The sequence below is a fragment of the Sycon ciliatum genome, chromosome 5 (assembly GCF_964019385.1).
Source record: "Sycon ciliatum chromosome 5, ocSycCili1.1, whole genome shotgun sequence".
NCBI classification, from domain to species: domain Eukaryota; kingdom Metazoa; phylum Porifera; class Calcarea; order Leucosolenida; family Sycettidae; genus Sycon; species Sycon ciliatum.
This window is the reverse complement of record NC_088647.1, coordinates 23,037,579-23,060,545: the sequence shown is the minus strand read 5'-3', so window position 1 is coordinate 23,060,545 and position 22,967 is coordinate 23,037,579. Positions and strand designations below refer to the sequence as shown.

The following is a 22,967-nucleotide window of genomic DNA, read 5'->3' as shown; positions in this document are numbered from 1 at the left end:
ATCGAGGGCTCCGGAAGCAGCAGCTGAGCCAGATCAGCCAGTCTTGCCAACTCTCAGTTGCCGGACTCCGTGCTGCAGCTAGCAGCACTGGCACCAGCCGGAATTATTTTTCCGCCGATACCCGTTACTTCCAGTTCTGTCAAGGGCATAACTGGAATCCATTGCCAGGTGATGACCTTTTACTTTATGTGTTATTTTGCTGCCGAGTTGTTCAGAACTTTTCAGCCCCGATCTGTCCATGTCTACATGTCGGCCATCCGCAAACTTCATGTGGAAGTTGGCTTTACCTACCCGTCAGGCCCAATGACTCTCCTCGCAAGGTTCCTGTCGGGCATCAACAGGTCATCATCGACACAGCGTCATCGCCTGCTGATAACCACTCAACTTCTCAGGGAGATTAGCCGGCATGTTGCCTTTCCACGGATGTGGCACCCTCATGACAAGGCCATGCTAAGGGCAAACTGACTGCTTTATTTTAGCTCTACATTACCGCAGTCAGTCCAGCACAATACGCCAATCGTATTTCACTATAACTCGCGTGTCATAATTGGGGATATGGGCTGCTCCGCCCTATATCCCTGATATGCCAACTAGACAAAAAGTGTGTTCTGAGCCTGTATCGCGTATAATAGGCTCATCGTAAAACAAAATAAAAGTCTTAAAAATCAGGGTTCACGTAACACTCGGGTTCCAGCCAAGTTTTCCGCATCCGCAGGAACGCTACCCCCCCCCCCTCTTGAATCATAGCATAGTGGACTCTGCAATGAACAGATTATGAAACTCCCTCCAGATTTACTACGGTCATTTCTGGTGACTGGTCTTGGGGCACCGTGGAAGCTGTGACTGGTTGCCAAGTTTAGTTTTGTGACTGATCATGGGGCATTTTTGACTACTTCGAAGCACAGCTCTGATTGATCACAGAGTCTTACTGTTGTGAATATTTATATCGATTGAGAAGTCAAGCAGCCACGGGGCGCTGGCCTTGCAGCTGTGAGTATGCATACGGTACATATTCACATGACTCTATTGTATGCTGGACACTGCTGGTCCATTGTTGCAGTGTGTAAGTGAACTGCAGAACCTATTCCGTGATGAAACACCTACTCTTGAAAGACTGAATGTTTGAGCTAATAGTCTTTTACTTCACTCTCATGCTGCTCATATAATTATACCATACGCCAGAAGACCCTAAGTTAGTTCTAAGATTTTGTGGACCATGTGACCATGTGGTACTTTCACTCTACAGCCAAGTCAACCTATTCGTCAACACACAGGGTTTTCCTCAGACACAAGCGAATGGTTTACTCCACTCTGGAGAAGAACACAGTTTGCTCTCTCGAACACCAACCGCAGATAACTACGGAATGTACTTCAGAAGTAGGAAGTGCAACAACTGCTAGAATATTGAACTGTCGTCCACACAAAACAAATAAAGACAACTGAAAACCAAAACACATGCGACTGCGAACATGCATGTAACAGCGACTGCAAGCCAGAACTACAGACTCCGCGCAAGGAGGAACAGGGGAAACAGAGGTAACGCTTCCGACTCCGAGAGCTTCGAATAGCAGCGGACAAAACAATCCATCAACCTTGCGTGTCACCTTGCGCTACCGCAAACGAACACCTATGGATGCACAGTGCAGCACAGACTCAGTGCATGCACGGTGTAATAACTGGAGTACATGTAAACCGACAACGGTCACCTTGTACCCTATGCAGTAATTACATAGGCGGTGCCAACAAAAGAGCAGGGTTCGTGTATCGTGCACACTCCAATGGCACAGCAGAAAATGTTCTCACCAATAGCCACTGCTAGCTGTTTTGTCATCTTGCTGTGCCAAATGATGCTGTATAGACGCGCCAAGCAGAAATGGACTGCTTATGAGCGTGAACAGGCTGGATGGGGTGACTGATGGACTGTCGGAGTTGGCGAACCACAGAAATCGTGTCGCATCTCTGTATGCTGGGTTGGCACTGATTTGTAAAATGGCCTTCTCAGTATCGCAGGTCATGACAATTGGTGGCAGGCAAAATCGTAGAACAATGATGAATTGCCTAATGGCTAGGTCGTTGTTAGTAAGATTGCCTGAATCCTGGATGTCAACACAGTCTAGGTCCCACAGATCTGGGATGGTGCAGGAGTCGGAAGTTGCATCAGTTAGAGAAACGATAGCTGGCATGGCTGCTCATCGGCGTAGCTGAGTGCTTGGAGTGACGTGTTCGGCCAGTCACCACAAAACCGACTGTGGTAGGCAGAAACTGTAGTCCTGGCGGAAGTCCTCTGGTGCTCCCCGTCAAGACTCCCAGAGGAAATCTGCACCGATCAAGACGACTGACTGTCAATGGCGATACTGGTTGATGCTGCACTAGCTGCTGTTGCGCTAGATGCTGGTACCTCGTCAGCCACAGGCTGGTCAGCTACTATGTTGGTACTGCTGTCAGATTTCTGTTGAGATTCAGGGCAGATCGTGACATGATGGTGACTCTGATTGGTGACGCATGCGAGAACACACATTACACTTGCGGGTGGCCTTGCACTGAGTTGACCGGTGCCCTGTGCGCAAACACACAAAGCAACGCTTCTGTTCAATCTGTTTTTCTTTCCGCTGTGCTACTGTTGTGTATTTCGCGCAGCTCTTGTCCAGGTGAGATCCGCCGCAGAATGCACACCCTCTCATACTGCTGGCATTCCAGTTAACATCAGACCGCTTCCTTCTGGTGAACTTGCATGCGCCTGTCACCAGTGCACCTGCAGAATAGTGAGTGACATCTTCTGCTGTAGTACCGCCTGTGTTTGTGCGGCGCAGAAAGGCGTCTTGCATGATAACATAACGCTTCAGTGCTGTTCTGAAGTCATTCAGTTTCCATTGGGTCCCTGCATCTGAAAAGCCTCGCGATTCGTCCAGTTGAATCAGCGTTCGGCATGATCCGTATCTTGGTCACAGCACCGTGTGACGATCTGGTGACATCAGACGGATATAATACACAAGAGACAATTGTGATATTTCTACATTGTGTTTACTTCAGATACATAATCTAAATAAAAGGGGGGTTGTCAACCGACAACCGCTCTATTTAGTTGCTTTTCACTCTTTAGATGAAAATTCTTTTATTAATTATGTCGAAAAATTATGTGGTTGTCAGTTGACAACCACCCTTTAATTTACACTGCATTTGCGTGATGTCCACCACTTTCTGTACATAATCTAAGAGTACTAAAACAGCCACTGAATTCCAACTACCAAGGGAAAGCAAGCCCAAGCGCAGGAGAACCGTGCGCGCGCGCGGGTACGTGACATATAATATCGTAGTAGAGCTGGCAGGCAAGGCATGATCAGGGTCAAACTGATAACTGTGAAACGTGAATGCATGCAGTATATGGAGACAAAACAAAGTCACAGAATTCAGTACGTAACAAGTACTACACACTAACCTCGTACATGAGAATGTCACGACACCATTTGAATTAGCTCTTACACCCCACTTATGTTTCAGTCAGTAAGAGTACACATGCGTACTTACGTTGACTCTATTTTATCTGACTTGTCCAACACCATCGTTGTGAGCCTTCGGCACTTGGGAATACACAGGACAGATAAGATAGCAGCAAGAGCATCTCCCCGCTCTGTGAACACAGCTCAGACGCCATGCTTCATGATTGTGTGCCCATGGAATACAAGGACACAATAGACTTGGTGCAGCTAACGAAATGGATGAACGGTCGACGGCCTGAGTGTTCTCCTTCCTCGATCAACACTGACAGTCACCACATACCATGCTTGATGTTTCAAGCACCATCGGCGCAGGCAACGTTTTTCGGCACCGACGATTTGTTCGTCCACCAAAAGTCGAAACAAATGTTTCTCACTTGAACACTCCGTAGAGCTGCCGCTGTTGTGCCAAGGCCCATTGGCGCATGGTGTGTATACTCCAAATCTACATGTATGATGATGGGTCACTGCTGACGTTTCTGCTCTTGGACAGTGCAACGCCGCATGAAGATATGTTGTGGCTCCACAATCGCTGAGAACGCTAGTGTGCGTCCATGGAATACTAAAACACAATAGGCGCGGCGCAGCTAACGCCCACTTGGATGAATCGGAGTGGTGGCGAGTGCATTCTCCTTCCTCGGTGAACACTGCTGGTCACCCTGTTTGATGATCCACCAAACACCATCGGTGCAGGCCGCGTTTTTTCGGAACCAGCCATTTATTCGTCCACCAACAATAGAAATTAATGTTTCTCACTTGAACACTCTGTAGAGCTGTCGCTGTCGTGACAAGGCCGTGTATACTCCAAGTCTACATGTAGGATGAAGAGTAACAGTTACTGCTGATAATGAAGTTTGCGCTCGTGGACAATACAACGCTGTGTGAAGTAAATTGTGGCTCCACAATCGCTCTGAATGCTAATGTGTGTCCATGAAATACTAAAACGCAATAAGCGCGGTGCAGCTAACGCCCAACGTGGATGAAACGGACAACAGCAGCGGCTAGAGCGTTCTCCTTCCTCGGTGAACACTGCTACAAGACATTATGCTTGATGATTCACCAAACACCATCGTTGGGGGCCACGTTTTCCGGCGCCAGCGAGTTGTTCGTCCACCAACTAACTTTGATGAGCCTTTCTTAAACACTTCGTAGAGCAGCCGCGCAAGGCCTTTCCTTTGCGTTAGGGTAGCGATCCTTCCTAGTCTGATGATATCGCTATTCATTGTTACTTTTTACTACAATGAGTAGTGTTTCTCCGAAAATAAAGTCAGCTGCCTGGGCATTACAATGTAGGCATTAGTACTGCCTAGGCCTAGCGCCTGGACTTGTAAAAAAATTGATTTTGCAAGTCTTCAATCATGTTTGCATGTACGCGCTATCCAGCCATGTGGCGTGAACAGATTGCTTGAAGTTGACGTGAAAGGTAGCGAGAGTCGTACGCGCTCGCGGACGTGTCTGACACGGCAAACGAAAAGATGTTTTTGGCGGGTGGTCGGCAAAAATTAAGTGACGGTCCCTGGCTTTAGTCCTTCGCATTTGGGCACGGGGGTCGCCATGGCAAATATAAAAAGAACTAAAGACTATAATTTAGTATAAAATTAATGACGGGAAGTGCCAGTAAGTTCGGCAGCAACTATACTAGGCTAGGGAGGCAGAAGAAGAGACAGGTGCATGTACCTGATGTACAGCGAATACAGAGCGGCTACCACGCAGGCACATGACACTCGCTCTGAGCAACGCAAAGCTAAGGCGGCAGCGGATGAATGACATAACAACCGAATACGGTTCGCCGCTTTTCTCAGCAATGAGAGATGCAATTCGCTTGTAAAGCGAGGCAGATTGCTTGCCCATGCCACCGGTTGTCGAGAAGACCAACGGGACAAATGAAGCATGCTCGATCTCCCGCAGCCTCTCTTCATACGATCTCTTCTTCGTTTTCTCATGGCGAACGTAGGTGGCAGAAATGGAGGAGGACTGGTTCGAAGACGCAAAAGGGTTGAACACCCGGACGTCGAAGAAGGTGCGTTCGAACCGCCCTCCCCACACTCCATTTGCTGCTACGTCCAAGCGAGCCTGGTCGTCGCGGATGGCGGTGCGATAGCGCAGCTGCTCCCCACTCAGGGGCTCCAGATGAGGCTCTACAGATACGTTGGTGGCAACACGCTTCAAGAAACCAGCGGTGACATCGCGGATCTCGTTATGCCTGATGGTAGGGTAACCGCCGGTGGGGCACGAGAGGGCATGGGCCACAGTAAACTGGCTTCCACAAACGCACCCTGATGGCATGCGCTGTGGTTGCCAGTTGTACCTTAGGTGCACTCCATCGCGAAACTCCGCTTTGGAGAGGGCAAATCCATGGCGCTTCAAGGGCCTGCAGGTCAGCCAACTGGAAGAGCCCTTCTCCGCAGCCAGGTCGATTACACGCTGCTTGGCCTCCGGCACACTGGAGCGGAGCAGCAGGGCTTGGGCTTTGACAGCCTCACCTCCGCCTTGGCAGTACGAACGAGACTGGTTAGGTTCGCGATAGTTTCACGATCGATCGATCCGTGCGCGATCTGTCGATCGACAGATCGCGCAAGAAAATCGATCGATTTTCCAGATCGACAGATAGCGCACAACATATCAATGGCAGAAAGAGCTTTTCGGAAGGGACCAGGGACACGTATCACTCTAAAATCAGAGGGGAGAGCGTTCCAGAGAATGCTTCCCCGAAACATCATGGTCGATCGTCCCACAGGCCGACGAAGAAAGGGAATAAGAACTTGAAGCAAGTAAGTTCGACACTTGTCCCGTGTGGTGCGCTGATCCTCCGGAACAGTCTCTGGCCTGGGGCCGTTCGGGTGAATACCTGTTGAAGAAGGGGGCTACAGGAGGAGCTTCTTGACATCGGTTTTCAAAATGGCTGACCTGGGACAGTATCATGATGACATCTACCCCCACCCCATCCCGGCCGCAACCCCCCCCCCCCCCCCCTCAGCCAAATCCTGGACACGCCACTGCTGGCACTGGACGATGGAAAGAGAGCATGTCAAAAAGAAGACGAACAGTATGAAGTTCAAATGGTTTTGAACACTCGTAGATCTACCACCAAATACCACTTTCAATAGATCGTGACGCCATTTTGTTTTCGCGGATTACCTCTCGGAAGATTTTCTTTCTTCATCGATCAAGGAGAAGTCTGTTCAAGACGTAGCCAAAATGTCGGTTATTGGATTGGACCTGGGAAACCAGTCCTGCTTTGTCGCAGTCGCTCGAGGAGGTGGCATCGAAACTGTTGCGAATGAATACGGCGACAGAAGCACTCCGTGAGTACGACTACCAGTACTGCACGTCTATTTTGGTTTTTCTCACTGTTGAGCAGGTCGGATTTAAATAGGCCTTATGCACATTGTACAGATGCACGAAATCCCGTATAATCTTGTAGAATCCCGTAGACCCGGTTGGGTGTTGAATGTGCAGGACCCTATTGTGTTTACTGCTATTTCCACTATGAAATGGGCCATGAAGGCATTTCATACGAAATCTTTTTCCGGCAGAGATCTAGCTAGTCGTTAGTTCAATCCCAAAGTGAAGAAGGCTTGAAAAGTGATCGTTTGCCATGAATTGTGAGGCTAAATGGGTCAAACGCGCATGTATAGCACACGATGAACACCCAACCGGGTATGTACACACCTACGGCCATAGTACAGAACTTCGTACATCTGTACAATGTGCATAAGGACTATTCAGGATTGATGTAGCAGTCATAACTTGGTTGTTGCTGTTGAAACTTGCCTTTCTTGTGTAGGTCTATTGTATCACTTGGCCCAAAGCAGCGCTTCATTGGCTCTGCCGCTAAGCAGCAGGTATGTATATCCTGTAGAAACTACGTTCTCAGTAGAACTGTTTTAAATCCTAGTAATACATACACAGTACAACAGTGGCACAAGGCTTGTTTTTTGGAATTCTGAGTTGCATGCTCATTACAGTGCAATCATCAGTTACCGGATATTTTCATGGTAATAAGCATGGAACTCAGAGTTGCAATGAACCAATCTTGTGCCACTGTGTAATAAAAGGGATGAATTATTATTTTACTGTCATTTCTGCGTAGCAGTTTTTGCCATTGGACTGTTTTGATATTTTCTGTTTCGCCTATTCTGCAGTTGCATGCGTATAAGCACCTCATTCCCGCTCGTTCCTCATTCTTCCTTCCATTTGGCAAATGCTGGTTTTTATACATTGTGTAGGGGGCCGTCCAAGGTTACCAATAGTATTTTCAAAACGAAAAGATTTAGTTTGGGGGTGGGTGGGTTTGATGGAGTTTCGTTTTGAAAATAATTATTGAAGGCAAATGGAGAATGTCCAGTTACTTCACCGCTGTGTCTTCATCCTTCCCACAGCGGAGCCATTTTTTTCCACATCAACGTCAGACACCCACTCGCAAGAACTCTGTCAGGTACACGTTTAAGGACCGGAATCAGACAGACTCAACGATGAACTTTAGCTGAAAAAATCCCAGTGTTAAACAGAAAGGCGCGCGTGGTCCTCATCATCAGCACAAAATTCGAGAAGATTGTTTCTGGTAAAGGTTTAGCTGCTACAGCACAGCGCAACCACCACGTACTGGGCTCACCATCTCTTGTCAACAGCACTGTCTGTGTACGCATATGTCCTGCTTCCACCCTACACATGCACAACTGCAGCATCGATGTGCGCGCAGATTGAGAGTACCTGTACCACCTACAATGTACACTGCACTGCAGGCATGCTACTGTAGCGGACATGGAAATCCAGTCGATTGACCGGGGCCGGCGCCCTCGGCGCGTACAGAACGCTGCTTGCAGCGCACATGTTGATTCGATGCGACCAGCGGGCTGCAGCGCATAGATGCATGTGTGTACCACATGGCCACGGCTGCATGGTCAGCGCCCTGGGTTCGCTAGACGTGCGACCGGATTTCCATGTCCACAATAGTACTTGACCGCTCAAGCTAGACATGGATAGCCTGTATCGCAGTTTCTGCGAGTCGTTGCGCTTTTTGAGTCGCAGTAGAGTGTTTTCGCATCGCAACCTGCTGCATAAATTCATCCCAAATACTTCTGCCTCTGCGGTACCGAGCACACTAAGCACACTTGGTGCATCCTCTGGTAACCCGAAGTTATGGTGATCAGAGTTTTTGTGTGTGTGTGTGTGTGTGTGTGTGTGTGTGTGTCACCTTTGCTGATTGTTCTTTCTGCTGCTGTGCATCACTGTTCTGATTTCTACGATGTAGTATTGCATCTACGTTGTGCAGCTGGTGGTATCATAATTATTTGGTACAATGTCACTTTGTGTTTTCATGCCCTATTGTCAGTTTGAGCAACATCGCACCAAGAGTCCATAAACAAGAGTGTGCAACGCGCGATAGGGTCTTGTCACGACTCGTTTTCAACATTACGTCATTTTCATGCAGCGAATGTCGCGGCCTGCACGCGCAGCTACATCAAAATGACGTAATGTTGAAAACGAGTCGTGACAGACATCTATGTGGCGTTGCACACTCTTGTTTATGGACTCTTGATCGCACCCATTTCCGTACATCCTCTCATCCTACATTAATTAACAGTGATTCTCCCTCGTTTTCAGCATCATTCTGAAGACCGATATATGATCAAGTTTGGGTTCCATTTGCAGCTGGTTGTTACCTCATGAACTCGTCTGTGCTCTCTGTCCCAGGTTGTCACTAACTTCAAGAACACCGCTACAAACTTCCGCAATTTGCTGGGTCTGAAGTTCTCCGATCCTGCTGTTACGCATGAACTCCGCTTCTCCCATTTCAGCGCTGAAGAGACTCAGGATGGCGATGTTGGCATTCATGTATGTATAAGTTTTGCTCCCTTTTGTTGATCACTCTTATGCGGGGTAGTACCTCCTCTCTTTACTGTGCAGATCTCACTGATTCACCAGTGTAGCAGAGTACTTGAGCTGGTGTGCTTAGCCCGTAGACATACTATGGACTCAGGTGTTTAGCTGAAAACAGCGCTTGTGTTTCCATGAAGACTGTTATTTTTGGGCTCTTAGCCACTTTCAACCATCAGCTCGTTGCTACCTTTAGTATGATTTTGACAGGCAGGACTCACTGCAACTGTACGAAGCGTGCCCGATGGTCATTTAGGTTTGACCAATCACCGCACGGCGAAGCAGTCTACTTTTATTTCCTTGCCTTTTCAGACTTAGTCGGAGCTTTCCTTAGCTGTATCCATTGGACCTTGGTTTTAGCCAATGGGCCCCTACATGTAGCGAAAGATGCACTGATTACAATGGTGAAGGTGCCAGGTTGATTGGAGCAGCCGTTCCAGAGTTACTAATTTTGTGTACTGTTGTCTTTTGTTTTGCCACCGTAGATGAAATATCTTGGTGAAGCGTGCATTTTCAAGCCAGAACAAGTTGTTGCCATGCTTTTGACTCAGCTGAAGAAAGTCGGAGAGATGAACCTCAGCGGGAAAGTTAGCGATTGCGTCATCTCAGTAAGTTCTGCCAGTGATCACACCGGCATTTGCACGAGATAGGATGACTTTAGGGAACCATTTTTCTTACCGGAAATTTCTGTATGACAAGATTGTAGTTGCCGCATGATCAAATACACATCAAATTGGTTTTGTATCATTCTTAATTTCTTATACGCTGAGTATTGTGTTTGTGCCAATTTTCTCAGGTACCGTGCTTTTTCGATGACCGCCAACGGAGGGCTTTGTTGGATGCAGCTGCTACCGCTGGTCTCAACTGCCTGCGCCTTATGAATGACACTACTGCCAGTATGTTGTGTGAATTGCAAGTGTGTGGAGTGGTCTACTGATCGTTTCTTGCTAGTATGATCTAGTTTTCTTGACATCTTGAGTGTGTCCTTGGCTCCTGTGATAGAGGCCAGGGAGAAACAAGTCAATGTGATTCCTTGGGCAGTTAAATTGACTGGCCATTGATTCGCTTATGACTCCGTGCACCCTTTATGTTGATGTATACCAAGCACCTAGTACACTTTATAGTTTTATTTCTTTGTGCCGGAGTCTTCCGATTTTCCTTGATGCTGGTTTTTGGTGTCCTGTCTTTTTTTGCTTCTTACACGCGTTTTTTTGTTGATGTGTGTTGCTGTCTTATTCAGCCGCACTCGCTTACGGTATCTACAAGCAGGACCTTCCTGCACCAGAGGAGAAGCCGCTTAATGTTGTGTTTGTTGATATGGGCAATTCTGCTCTAAGGGTCACTCTTGCCTCTTTCATCGAAGGCAAACTCAAGGTGAGTGATGATTTTCTACCTAGTGTTCTACACGAAGAATGTTGTTTCTACATAGTCTGCCCCCCACAGACATTTGCAATCCCCCGGCCACGACAAACTCCGCAAACATCAGCCTTTGTCGCAAATTCTCAAGTCTTCGCTGTATCGTTACACATCTTTATGGGGAAAAAGTAGAACTTGCGGAGTCGACACTTGTGAAACAGGCTGCAGTGCACCAGTGCAGTGGTGCACACGGAACTGTTCACCAGGGTGCGTAGCACCATTGAAAACCCTTGAAAACCCTGAAAGTTTTTCTTCCCCCGGGAATTCCCTGAAATCCCCTCAAATTTTGTATTTTATTAGAAAATGTCCCTTGAATCCCCTCAAATTTGTTTTCCAGATCACGCGACCTGGTAGACCTCCGTACTCAGCGACTGACTGTAGATCTACATGATATGCATAGATCTACGAGTGCCAGTCCGGTCACCTGTGCTGGTCATGTGAGTCGACGGCCTCAGCGGCCAGCGCAGCTCGCGTAGATCTTTACGGTATTTTTTTACATTTGAGCCTTGATCGCCATGTACGCTCGACTATCGACTGCGGTACGACGGTTCCTGACTTTAGCGAAACTGGAATCTGCCACTGCAACTGCTTTTCCGTTTTATTTGTTTGTTTTGGCCTTCAACAAGACAAAGTGTCTTCAGTTTTTTTTCAGAATGCCGAAGACGTTTTACAGAGTTGTACTTGTTCTCCATGCCGAAAGGCAAGTGTGTTTTCAACGATCGCTGGTTGTCTTTGGACCCGTACAAAGACTGGCTAGTTCGCTAAGAACTCAGCGATGGAGAAGCTCGATGGTGACGGTGGCTCTAGTACTTGTAGTATTTTATTGATGATCAAATCTTCGATTATTGACATTCTGAATCAGTGAACCTCTGCTTGACTACGGATATGTGGTGTCTAGCGACTGTATGACATCTGTGAATACCCTTGAAATGCCCCTGGAAATCCCCTGAAATTTTGTGTATATGTTGTGCTACGAACCCTGGTTCACGTACGAGTACGGTATCTACCAGGGAGAACTAAACTTTTTACTGAGTTTTAGTACTCCCTTGTAGCTACAGACCAGTTTTTTTTTGCTACTCCTTCCTACAGACAGTAGGCTTGTGTGCCAATGTTGGCAGGTCCAATGTAGGGACATCTGTAACTTCTGAGGGTGGAATTGCTTGTGCGGCATGCTCACCGCAAATCAAAACCTTTCTTGTTTCATCTCGATCGAGTATTCCAGTGCAACAAAGTACAGTCAACTTTGCGAATAACGACATTCGGCGGGGCATCGGCAAAATGTCCTTATTCGCGAAGTGTCCTTATACCCGAAGTCCCATTTGAATGTATGTGAACCCATATTTTGTATAGTATGACACGCATATCAAAGTGAAGCTTTTTTCATGCTCTATGCCAACGTGTACCCCATTTTCATATTACAATTGAAAGGAACTATAAAGTCGATATGGAAGGGAAATAGTGGTTGATAAATATGGTGGTAAAGACACACCTGGCAATATGGCCGTAAACACACGCCTGCCCACACACGCTCTCTAGGCTGCAAAGTTCTGGCACATAGCTCTCCTTCTCACCACCACCACCACCATCAGTTCACGCCTGGCGCCTGGTCGATGCATGGCTGGCGGTATCCGGCATAGCAGGCTGGTACATCAAGTAGCGCATGGCACATACATGTAGATGATGACACAGCAACGACATTGCTCGATTGCGACGTACGTTTCGTCCCCGCTGGACTCATCAGGCAATCTTCTTCATTGATGTCTTCATACGGAGCTTGACTCGGGAGAATGAAGTTGAAGACACCACTGCAGCTGTACTTATGGTTGATAAATATGGTACCATATTTATCAACCATAAGTACAGCTGTAGTGGTGTCTTCAACTTCATTCTGGAAGGGAAATAGATTGGAAAAATTAGCCTTTTGCAAGTTCTGGAGCCATCTACAGGGACATGTACAATGTACATGACATGTATGATGATTACTGTACAATCATGTACATGTAGACCTACATGTACAACTACAGTACATTGGAGCTGTGCTGATCACTCCAACATGTACAGTCAACCTACCCTTATAACGATAACCTTTATAACGATATGTTTCTGCCAAACCAAATCACTCCATTGACTTGTGTATACAATGCCTTACCTCTATACCAATATTGCTATAACGATATTACCCCTATAACGATATAAAATGGGCTGACCAATCGACATTTTCCATTTTAGGCCCAAACAAATAATGACCTTGTTTCCGGTCGCCCGACCGGGCCACTTTTTCCCAAATTCTGAAACTTTTTTTTGGTGCCAAATGTATACAAACGGTGGCAATGCCATGTGAGCAAGTGCACTCAACGAGTCATAACTCAGTCAAATCTCAACCGAATTCCACAATCAAAACACCTACTAGGTAGCAAAGATTCTCAGCTGTCGGCTCGAAAACCTCCGGGGTCGATACGAGCTAGAATAACGGAGCTGGAAGGACTCGAACTGTTTGCTTGATTTCTCAGGATGTACGAAAACAGGAATACACCACATGCTGTACAAGAACAGTGAGTCAGTACGCAGTCAACTTACTTTGACATTGATCCTTGCCGTGATATATATACAATGTACATGTGTAGGTGCTCTTGTCCATCAATACCACAACAATTGAGGAACCAAAATAAAATATCCAAAAAAAGTTTCATTCCGGCCGACCGAGTCTCCTTTTCGAGGGGTTGCCGACCGGAAACAAGCCTATTTTTTGTTTTGGCCTTATAACAATATCTAGCAGGGAATATGTAGAGCCCACTATCCAGGTAGGGCAAGCTTCACTTGATAAGTCACTGGGACGAAATGCAATGCGGCACCAGTGGGCACCTTGCTGTGCACATAATGTGCATGTACGTCAGTTTTTTTATGCTATCAAGAGTGTAAAAAATGAACGAAATCCATGCATTATGACGTATAAGTATGAAATGAACCAGTTACCCCTATAACAATGTTACCCTTATAACAATATTTCTTGGTGTGACGCAAATATCGTTATAAGTGTAGGTCAACTGTAGTTAGAAGCAAAAAATAAAAGTACCCCCCCCCCCTTGGCTGCATCTTCTTGCATGTGTGCCTTTATCCATCGCCATGCATGGCATGGGTTCTGGTACTTCTGCGTGACAGGTACTTGAAATAGCTGTCAAAAGCCCAGAAAGTCGTTATTCAAGCAGTGAATATGACCTCGGGGGGGGGGGGGGGGCACTAAAAGCATGTCGTTATTCGCGAATTGTCGTTATTCAGATAGTCGATGTATCCGAAGTTAAATGTATACAGTTAGATGGGACTTTGCTCTGGGCATGGAAATTCTGTCGTTATTCGCGAATTGTCGTTATATCCGCAGTCGTTATTAGCGAAGTTGACTGTATAAGACGAAACCCGACCCATGCCCAGACGTGCATTACTAGTTCAGTCCTAGGAAATAGCCGCTGTTCAACAAGGAGTGAGCAAGAGTGCATGATTTATTGCGAGTATTGAAGAAAAAAGTGCATGGCATGTAGCAAGTAGGCCGAAGGGTAGTTGGCTTGATTGGTACGTTCCTCCTGTGTGGCTATAGGTCTTGGCCACTGCATGGGACTCCAAGCTTGGTGGCCGTGATTTTGATGAGCGCATCCAGAAACACTTCAATGAGGAATTCAAGGTGAGTGCTGTCCTACCATGTGTTCTTTCATTGTATTGTTGTAGATACCCACATATATTCTATGAGCTAGCACATTCCAACGCACACATTCACACATATACTCGGTCTCAACACTCATTCTACTTGGTTTCTTTCCTGCTAAAATTGTTAATCCTTCATTCACCAAATTTCCGGACATTGCCCATCCTGAGGGTTATTCAGCCCATGCTTGCATCTCATTTGTTTACCATTTTAGAACAAGTACAAGGTTGATGCGTCGACAAAGCCTCAACCCCGAATTCGCCTCAGCCAGGAGAGTGAAAAGATCAAGAAGCTGATGAGTGCAAACACCACCCCCATCCCTATGAACAGTTACATCGAGTGCTTTATGGATGACAAGGATGTCACTGCCAAAATGAAGCGGTAAGCTTTTCGCGCCTGGTCTAGCTATTTAGCAGTCATCTGTAACTGACGATACATTTTTCAAGACTACATGTGTTGGTTTTTTCTCCCGTCCACGCCGCCACCCCCCCCCCCCCCCAAATACAAACAAAAACATACCCACTGTTGTGCTTGGGTGGGTGGGGGTTACCCATGGAATCTTTGGGTCACAGCATGGCATACTCTGTATTGTATCTTGTTCTACGTTGCCCGTTGTCTGTCTCACGAGCAAAGGAAGTTTATCTTGTTTCTCTCTGTGCAGCTCTGAAATGGAAGAGTTGTGTGCCGACTTGCTTGCACGCCTGGAGGTTCCCATGAAGAAAGTCCTCACCGATTCTGGTTAGTGTGTGTTTAACTGGGTTTTTTTAGTTAAAGGGGAACTGTCACCAAAAAAATCTTTGTCTTATCTTGTAGTTCTTTAGCTCCTGATCACGATGGTGTTATTCGTTTTTCTCTGCAATGACTGGAAGTGGGTGAAAACTTGAAAATAAGGTCCCCAAAATTGTCCCGAAGTACCGAGTGACGTCACGCCGGACTTGACCTCCACGCGTACATTCATCGTCAAAAACGAAGTCCAGCCCGTGTGCTGGTCGATCGAGCCAACTGTGTCTCTCTTTTTTCTCTTTTTTTAAATATGCATCCCTTTGGTCTCCTGTTGATTTCTAGGCCTTAGCACAAAGGACTTGTACTCAGTCGAAGTTGTTGGTGGCTCTACACGCGTGCCTGCTGTTCGTGACGCCATCAAGCGTGTGTTTGGCTTGGAGCTCAGCACCACACTCAACCAGGATGAGGCTGTTGCCCGTGGATGCGCCCTTCAGGTAAGTCGGGTTTTTTCTCATCTTCTGGCAGCATATCTATTGGCATGTAGTTGACAACACACTCGATTTGACTTGATCTGTGGGTAATCGAGCAATAGTGACTCTGAGTGAGATGCAAACGGTGCCACTTTTATTTGTGTAGTGGTGTACGTACTTCAAACAAGTATATCCACTCGTTGTCTTGAGGTGTTTTTGTTCCACTGAGCCAAATTTTTTGAGCACGGGAACTCCTTAGATTGTGAATAAGAAAGGCACGATGTCTCCAGAGGAAGGATTATTGCCATGTTTGTGGGAGCACATTCCATGGTTGGGCAATGGCTGAAAATGTAGCCTATCTACTAGGGTATGGGTTGAGCTAAATGAAAAATTCAAAAAAGTTGCATGCGAGCAGTTGCAGTTCTGACTAGAATAACTACACATTCTATACTGGTTTGTACATGTAAGCTTTCTGGCAAACATGCACGGATGTGTGCTGTTTTAAACCTATCTTATCTATCCTTCTCTGTGTAGTGTGCGATGCTCTCACCAACATTCAAGGTGCGAATATTCAAGGTGGAGGACGTCGTCAGTTACCCAATCCGCTTGACATGGAAGCCATCTTGCGAGGAAGAGCAAGAGTAAGCACCCCCCCCCCCCATCTTGTGTATGTGTTTGCTTGCCAATGTTCTGTTGGAGAGAAGAAGAAGAAAAATATTGTAGAGGGTATGCATGAGAATAATACTATTCATGTGCATATGTTTGTGCCTTCATCAATTTTTAGAGAGATGGATGTGTTCCCTCCTCGTCATACCTACCCCTTTTCGAAAATGCTTTCTTTTTTCCGCCGTGAGCCATTCTTCATCCATGCCCAGTATGCTGATGGAGGACACACTGACCCTAACATAGGTGAGTCCATATAGAACTAAAAACGAACATGTTACAATATGCAGTTATGCACTTGAGTGCAAGCGTGTGTGTGTTGCATATACACCAAGTCGTAAGTAAGGAATATATTGACCCCCTTAATCTCTCTATCTCCCTCTCCTTGCTGTTTTAGGTAAGTACACCATCGCCAAGGTTGTCCCTACTTCAGAGGGAGACGCCTACAAAGTCAAGGTTAAGATCCGCGTAAACATCCATGGTATATTTAATGTCACGTCCGCCGTTCTTGTGGAGAACATCACGATTGAGGAGGATGCATCTGGAAATAGTGATGATTGGTTGAAAAAGGTGAGCTCACCTGATACATATTTTGATGGACTAAGGCGATGGACATGCTGCACCCGTAACGTTCTTGGTCCCTTGAGAATTTGACGGAGCTGATGTACATGTATACTGACGATGTGTTCCTTTGTTCACTAGAAATTCTTCCATTTGTCGCACATGCTAATCCTGACAATGCAAGGTGAGGAGCTGCAAGCAGCTGAGCAGCTGTCACTAAATCATCATTGTTGTTCCTGTGTTACTGTGTTACTGACAGTTCTGCAGTGATCCACCCAAGAAGAAGGTCAAGGTCAAGTTACATGACTTGCCTATTGATGCACGCGTGGAAGGTGGTAGCACGCACGAAGCACTCACACGGCTCATTGAACGTGAGGTAAGTTGGTGCTTCCTCCTCTGTCCTCTGGTCCCGTACGTAGCAAATAGTAGCAATGATGCTATTCCCGGCCTGTGCCAAAAAACCCCGAAAGCGTACGACGTAAGCAGAAACATTCACTGGGAGTTTGATGAATTTCTTCTTTTCGCCCAAAGAGCTCCGGGACTAAATTGGACTAACACCAACTTGTCCAGCTTTTCAGCAGTTCCGCTTTATACTTTCAGAATGACATTTTCAACCAGACGAATCCCTTTCGTCGGAAATTGCTCACCGACTAAATGCTCTGCTTGTTCAATAGTACGTCTGGCAGAGCCAGGATCACGCAGCCTTCGTGTTGCATGTATTTCTTATTTGGATACCTTTGGCTTCTAGCTAGTGTAGAATAAGGAATTCACTACACGCACTGTAGGCAAAGACCCCGTGGCACTAGCCATCTAGTAGAGATGTCGGACACCAGGTGCTCTTCTGTGAACACTCCATCGCGGACAGAGTGGGATAATTTGCCAACATGTACCCTCTTTAATAGTAGAGATTTCATGTAGCCGAGCACAGCCGGCAAAGCTATGGCCCTTGAGCACACATCTGTGAACATGTTGTTTTGTGCAATAGATGATATGCCAAATAAGCGCTCGAAAAGTTGAGAGGGCATTCGATTGATGCGCCCAGGCTTAGCTTGTCAAGTGCACGGGATGCACAAAGTACACGGATTTTAGGCTTGTTGCGAGTTTACGCGATCAGGTGCTGCACGTGCATGAATGGGATGCATGCAGTTCCACTGTTACTGCATTTTAGCATTCCGTCGGAGAAAATTTTCGGATGAAGAAAAGGAACTCTGATACCTTTGTGCATAGTTTGCTTTCAATTTTTCATTTTGATACCCAGATATGGCAGCAAGAAATAGTACACCAGCCATAGCTTTTCGCTGTGCGAACCCACCTGTCGGCGAAACGATTGCCAGATGGACTTTTGCTCAGCTGAAGACGTACATGTACGTGAGGGAGAGATACCGGTAGATGGAAAGCGAGATGATTTTGTTGCAGAGATAAGACAGGAAGATTTTATTTTATTCCCAACGCCACAGAGCTTAGGACAGGGGACAATGATGGCAGTCGGGTCCGAGCAGCGAAAGGGCGATGACAATCCGTTCCTCCTTCACTGGTCGCTACAGCAGCGAATACCTTGACACCATCTGCATCGGGAACAGAAAAAGCTGCTTCTCCGCTGAATCCATCAAATCTTAGATGCTGCTCAACAAACAGACGCAGAATTTTCCACCGAGGCCTGGAGCCATCGCTCGGAGGATTTGCTAAGTGGTGTTTCTGCTAGTGCTGTACTTCAGCATCTTCACAGGGGCGTCGGAAGCAGTTTAACATTGGTGCGGCGAAAGTGTGAGAGGGGGGTCCGGGGGTCCTCCCCCGTGATTTTTTTTTGAAAATTGGGCCTAAAAGGCAATATTTTAATGCTACAGAATAATATGAGAAATAAGACTATGCATGCTGATGACACACCGCATTGTCGATGTAAAACATGGTACCTGTACAAGAGTCGACATGCCATCAACAAGGTTGAAAATGTAAAAAAAAAAATTCCAAAATTATTGGTGCGGCTTTGGCCGCACCTGCCGCACCGGTTCCGACGCCCCTGCTTCAGAGTCGAGAAATGTACCTAACGACACAGAAACCATTCGGGGATGAGTCCTTCTTCTCGCCATTCGTTTACAGTGTTGAGTGTTGCTTCCCAGACCCAAAGAATTCTGGACCGCAGAGATACTTTTGTCAAGGCTAAGTGTTGGGCATCTCAAAAGAAGAAGGAGAGCTAAGTGTGTGCTACAGTGCTAAAAGAAAAGCATGTACTCGAAGTGATGTCTGCATATTGCACTTGCACAGCAGCATTGCATGCTCTTTCCACCACATTGTTCAATGTTGCATTGCTGCTGACCCTCAACTATTGTGAGATGAAAGGTCAATACCTGGCATATGCAACCTAGCAACAACAGCAATGGGGCACAAGGGCCAAGGAACGTAGTTGCGAAAACCCTTATCAACCACCTGGGCATACTGACACTGGCAACATTGATTTTCCTTTGTACTGGGAAATCCTGCCTTCCCTATCCCACATCACGGAGAAGGTGCTCCTAACAGAGGCAATAGCAATAGAGCCCCATACCCAACAGCATATTGGCAGCGGCATATGGCATAGGCTGAGAAACAAGACCCTGACTGCTTCGCGGTTTCACCTCATCCCTCACCCAAGTGAGATCACATCAGCGTTTCTTCCGTCATTGCTCCAGGCAACCAGTTTCTCATGTGCTCCCGCTATTAGTCAGGGCCAGCACAAATAGAGTTGTTCTATTTTTGTTCTATTTATTATTTTACTAGGGCCATCCCTGCAGACAATGCGCCTTTTTACAGGGTGCTCAAGGTTAAAGTGGGTAAAAAAAGTTGAATGAAAAACCGAGGCTGCATACTACGCCATTACGTATTGCAAAAGAGGTTATGTAGAAGGTTGTTATAACATAACAGCCTTCACTTTGGCTACGCAGCATCTGTGGCATGACCAAGGAGGCTGCCTAGCAGCACCCCGATGGAAGAAAACTCCAGCTATCACTGCTATCTGAGACCAGGTACCTGTATGTTTCGCCAAGAGAAGCTATGTCGTGAAAAAGCAGTAGCTAGGGCTAAAGCGAGGGTGTACTATCCCCTCAGCAGGCCTGGTCAAGGCTTCCGTAGCCAGCATAGGGTGACTATTTGACCTAAAAACAAAGGGAACTCTGCAAAGAGGGGGCTGTGGCGCTATGGCATGGCAGCCATGCACACATTTATAAAACAAAGCAAAACAAGGCGAAATAATTATTATAAAGTTTTAACGGATGGCGACGGGAATATTTTGTGGCGGTGACAAATGGTGGCTGCTGGGTAGCCAAATATTATCTTGAGACTCCACTTGAAACGTCGAATGACTGTGTTGTGCAAGGTTACTGATTATGATTATGATTATTATTATTATTATTATTATTATTATTATTATTATTATTATTATTATTATTATTATTATTATTATTATTATTAAATTTTGAATAGGGCAGTCCCATGCCTTGTCTTTGAACCTGGATACTAGAACTCCAAACAATGCGACTGTTAGTCATTTCGCTCAATTTTGCTACTTTATTCTTGCAGCCACCCAGATTGCATTGAATACTGTCGAATGTTTCCTCCAGCGTAGTGACAGCATGCCTGGGATATCACTAGGTATGAGTCGTATGTCTTCAGGCAGCTCCCGTGCAGTAGCTCATGACACGAGGTAGAGCGACGCCGGTTAGCATCAGCCGCTGTTGTCTTGGCGGACCAGATTGAAAACTCCAGATACAAAATGTTTTACCAGTCTTGCTCTGGCGATTTTCTCCCTTGTACATAATCTTCTGGCAAGAAATGGTCAGAGCACACCACTGTAGTGTCACTTTCTGTTGCTCTCCTTGCCTTTCCTCCCGTCGAATAGCAACAGTCCGTTTCCTTCACAGTTCAGGATGATGGAAATTGATGGAAAAGACGAATACCATTTGCTGGGGCTGGGGAGTAACGCCGGTCACCAGTACATCCTGGAACACAGCAATGGTCGTGGTTGGTCGGCATCCGAAAACAAGACAGCGAAAAATCACTCAAGCCGCTATAAAGCAAGCAAAACTGTTTCTTCTACAGCTTTAGTTTTTCATTAATCTCAATGCCGAAGGAAGTGCTAAAACTAGTAACGGTGGAACTGCATGCATTCCATTCATGCACGTGCAGCGCCTGATCGCGTAAACGCGCAACAAGCCTAAAATCCGTGTACTTTGCACATCCCGTGCACTTGACAAGCTAAGCCTGGGCGCATCAATCGCATGCCCTCTCAACTTTTCGAGGGCTCATTTGGCATATCATCTATGGATATTGGGTGCGTGCTTCTTATGTATGTGCACTCATTCTTGTTTGCGTAGCATATACTGTCGGAAACCTGTAAAATTACTAATCTTGCAAAAAACAATTAAACTGCACATTGCCTCTGCTGTTTGATTAGGGTCTCTCTCTCTCTCTCTCTCTCTCTCTCTCTCTCTCTCTCTCTCTCTCTCTCTCTCTCTCTCTCTCTCTCTCTCTCTCTCTCTCTCTCTCTCTCCCTATGTGTGGATACTTGTTCCTTGTTGCACTACTGCTGTATTTGTCTCACATTGATCTTCACTATTTTTTTAAGTTGTACTGTTCCTCCCAGTATGCTCTTTTTCTTCTTCTTCTTCTTCTTCTTCTTCTTCTTCTTCTTTCTTTTTTCAACGATTTGGCTGCATTGTTTCTTTGTCTGTAGAATGAAATGATTTCACAGGACCGGCTAGAGAAGGAACATGCCGATGCCAAGAATGCTGTAGAAGAGTATGTATATGAAATGCGGGAGAAGACTAGTGGCGGTCAGTCCTTCAGCCTTGCAAGTGTTGAATGGTGCAATCCCAGCACAAGTTGCTATGGCTTCTGCTGTCGCATCGCTATCATCGCCTCCGGCGATGGGCGTCAAATGGTCAAAATTGGTGTGTGTGTGTGTGTGTGTGTGTGTGTGTGTGTGTGTGTGTGTGTGTTGGGGAAGGGGGGAGGGGGGGGGGGAGCTTCAGCAGAATTTCAATCGACAGATGCGAAGACAAAGTTCTAAGTAGATAGATGAAGTGCTACACTGTGTACCCACAGGTACAGAATTGGAGGATTACATGTGCAACACCTGTGGCTGGATGCGTCTGGCCAAGGTGTGGAGCTTGTATGCACAGTACTTGGTCTGACTATAGGTGTTTTACATTTATGTACTCTTTCCCTCGTTGGTAGGGTTGGCTAAAGTTCAGCAGGTTACCTCGGGCACAGTGGCCAAGAAAGCTGCAGTCTATCACGGAGCACTGCACAAGCATTACACCGCTGTGCAGAGAAGCCTGGAGATTAACGTGATGGACTGTGTCAAGAGTTTGCGTGCTGAGGGTCACATCAATCACGACTGTGTGAAGGAAACGCGGGCAGTGATGAAGACAAGTGGACACACTGAAGCTCTGGATCACCTGTGCTATGTGCTGGAGGAGCTGTCGGACGAAGGCATGTGCTACTTTGTGGAGCGTGTGCTACCATTTCAAGGTCTGTCTCAGCTGGTGGAAACATTCCAAACTTGTCCCGGTCCTGGAAAGTGCACTCTGAACCACCATGATCTCCACACTGCTCCCAGTGCTGATGTCAAAGGGAAAGTGTTGGATGAAGTTGACAATTCCAGTGCTACTTCTTCTAAACTGAAAGACAAGGTGCAAACTGGGGTAAGAATGGATCAATTTTTGATTTTGTTTTGAAGGTGTCATCGGGTAGTATGGTACCCGCGAGACCTGTAATGGGAGCGGGTTGTCGGTTAGCAGTTAGCAGTTTGCGCCTAAGGACTCCTTCGGATATTTGGAGTATGGTGTTTGCACAACGGTGCATGTAAGAAGTACAGCTACCTGCGTACTGTACATTTCTCTATGTAGCGGAAGTGCACATTCACTGTACAAACGCATTGTGGCGATCCCGCTCATGCAATGCCATGTTACTCGTACTATGTAAAAGATACCCAATGGGGTACCCATACTACCAAGATAGAAATGCCCGAACTCGTTACCCAATCAAACCCCTAACCGTTGCAGCCCTACTTTTGTTAAGGTTTCCACCAAA

At 46.5% G+C, this 22,967-nt stretch overlaps 1 protein-coding gene and 1 long non-coding RNA gene across 2 annotated transcripts in view; one reads left to right on the top strand and one right to left on the bottom strand.

Moving 5' to 3' along the window:
* Window positions 1–1,312: 1,312 nt before the first annotated feature.
* LOC135818081 (uncharacterized) lies at window positions 1,313–4,724 on the bottom strand. Its single transcript, XR_010553620.1, has 2 exons — window positions 3,526–4,724; window positions 1,313–2,962 (listed from the first exon to the last, which is right to left on the bottom strand). It is a non-coding gene; the product is annotated as an uncharacterized LOC135818081 (long non-coding RNA).
* Window positions 4,725–6,623: 1,899 nt separating this feature from the next.
* Window positions 6,624–22,967, top strand: part of LOC135818080 (heat shock 70 kDa protein 4-like) — a 30,481-nt gene continuing 14,137 nt past the window's right edge. The window contains exons 1-16 of the mRNA XM_065331403.1: window positions 6,624–6,799; window positions 7,282–7,339; window positions 9,192–9,332; window positions 9,860–9,982; window positions 10,171–10,270; window positions 10,615–10,748; window positions 14,380–14,463; window positions 14,699–14,865; window positions 15,146–15,222; window positions 15,550–15,701; window positions 16,212–16,318; window positions 16,462–16,586; window positions 16,738–16,910; window positions 17,161–17,277; window positions 21,607–21,706; window positions 22,110–22,579. Coding sequence (XP_065187475.1) covers window positions 6,693–6,799; window positions 7,282–7,339; window positions 9,192–9,332; window positions 9,860–9,982; window positions 10,171–10,270; window positions 10,615–10,748; window positions 14,380–14,463; window positions 14,699–14,865; window positions 15,146–15,222; window positions 15,550–15,701; window positions 16,212–16,318; window positions 16,462–16,586; window positions 16,738–16,910; window positions 17,161–17,277; window positions 21,607–21,706; window positions 22,110–22,579 — 2,235 coding nt within the window. The 5' untranslated portion in view covers window positions 6,624–6,692. The remainder of the gene's footprint in view (window positions 6,800–7,281; window positions 7,340–9,191; window positions 9,333–9,859; window positions 9,983–10,170; window positions 10,271–10,614; window positions 10,749–14,379; window positions 14,464–14,698; window positions 14,866–15,145; window positions 15,223–15,549; window positions 15,702–16,211; window positions 16,319–16,461; window positions 16,587–16,737; window positions 16,911–17,160; window positions 17,278–21,606; window positions 21,707–22,109; window positions 22,580–22,967) is intronic.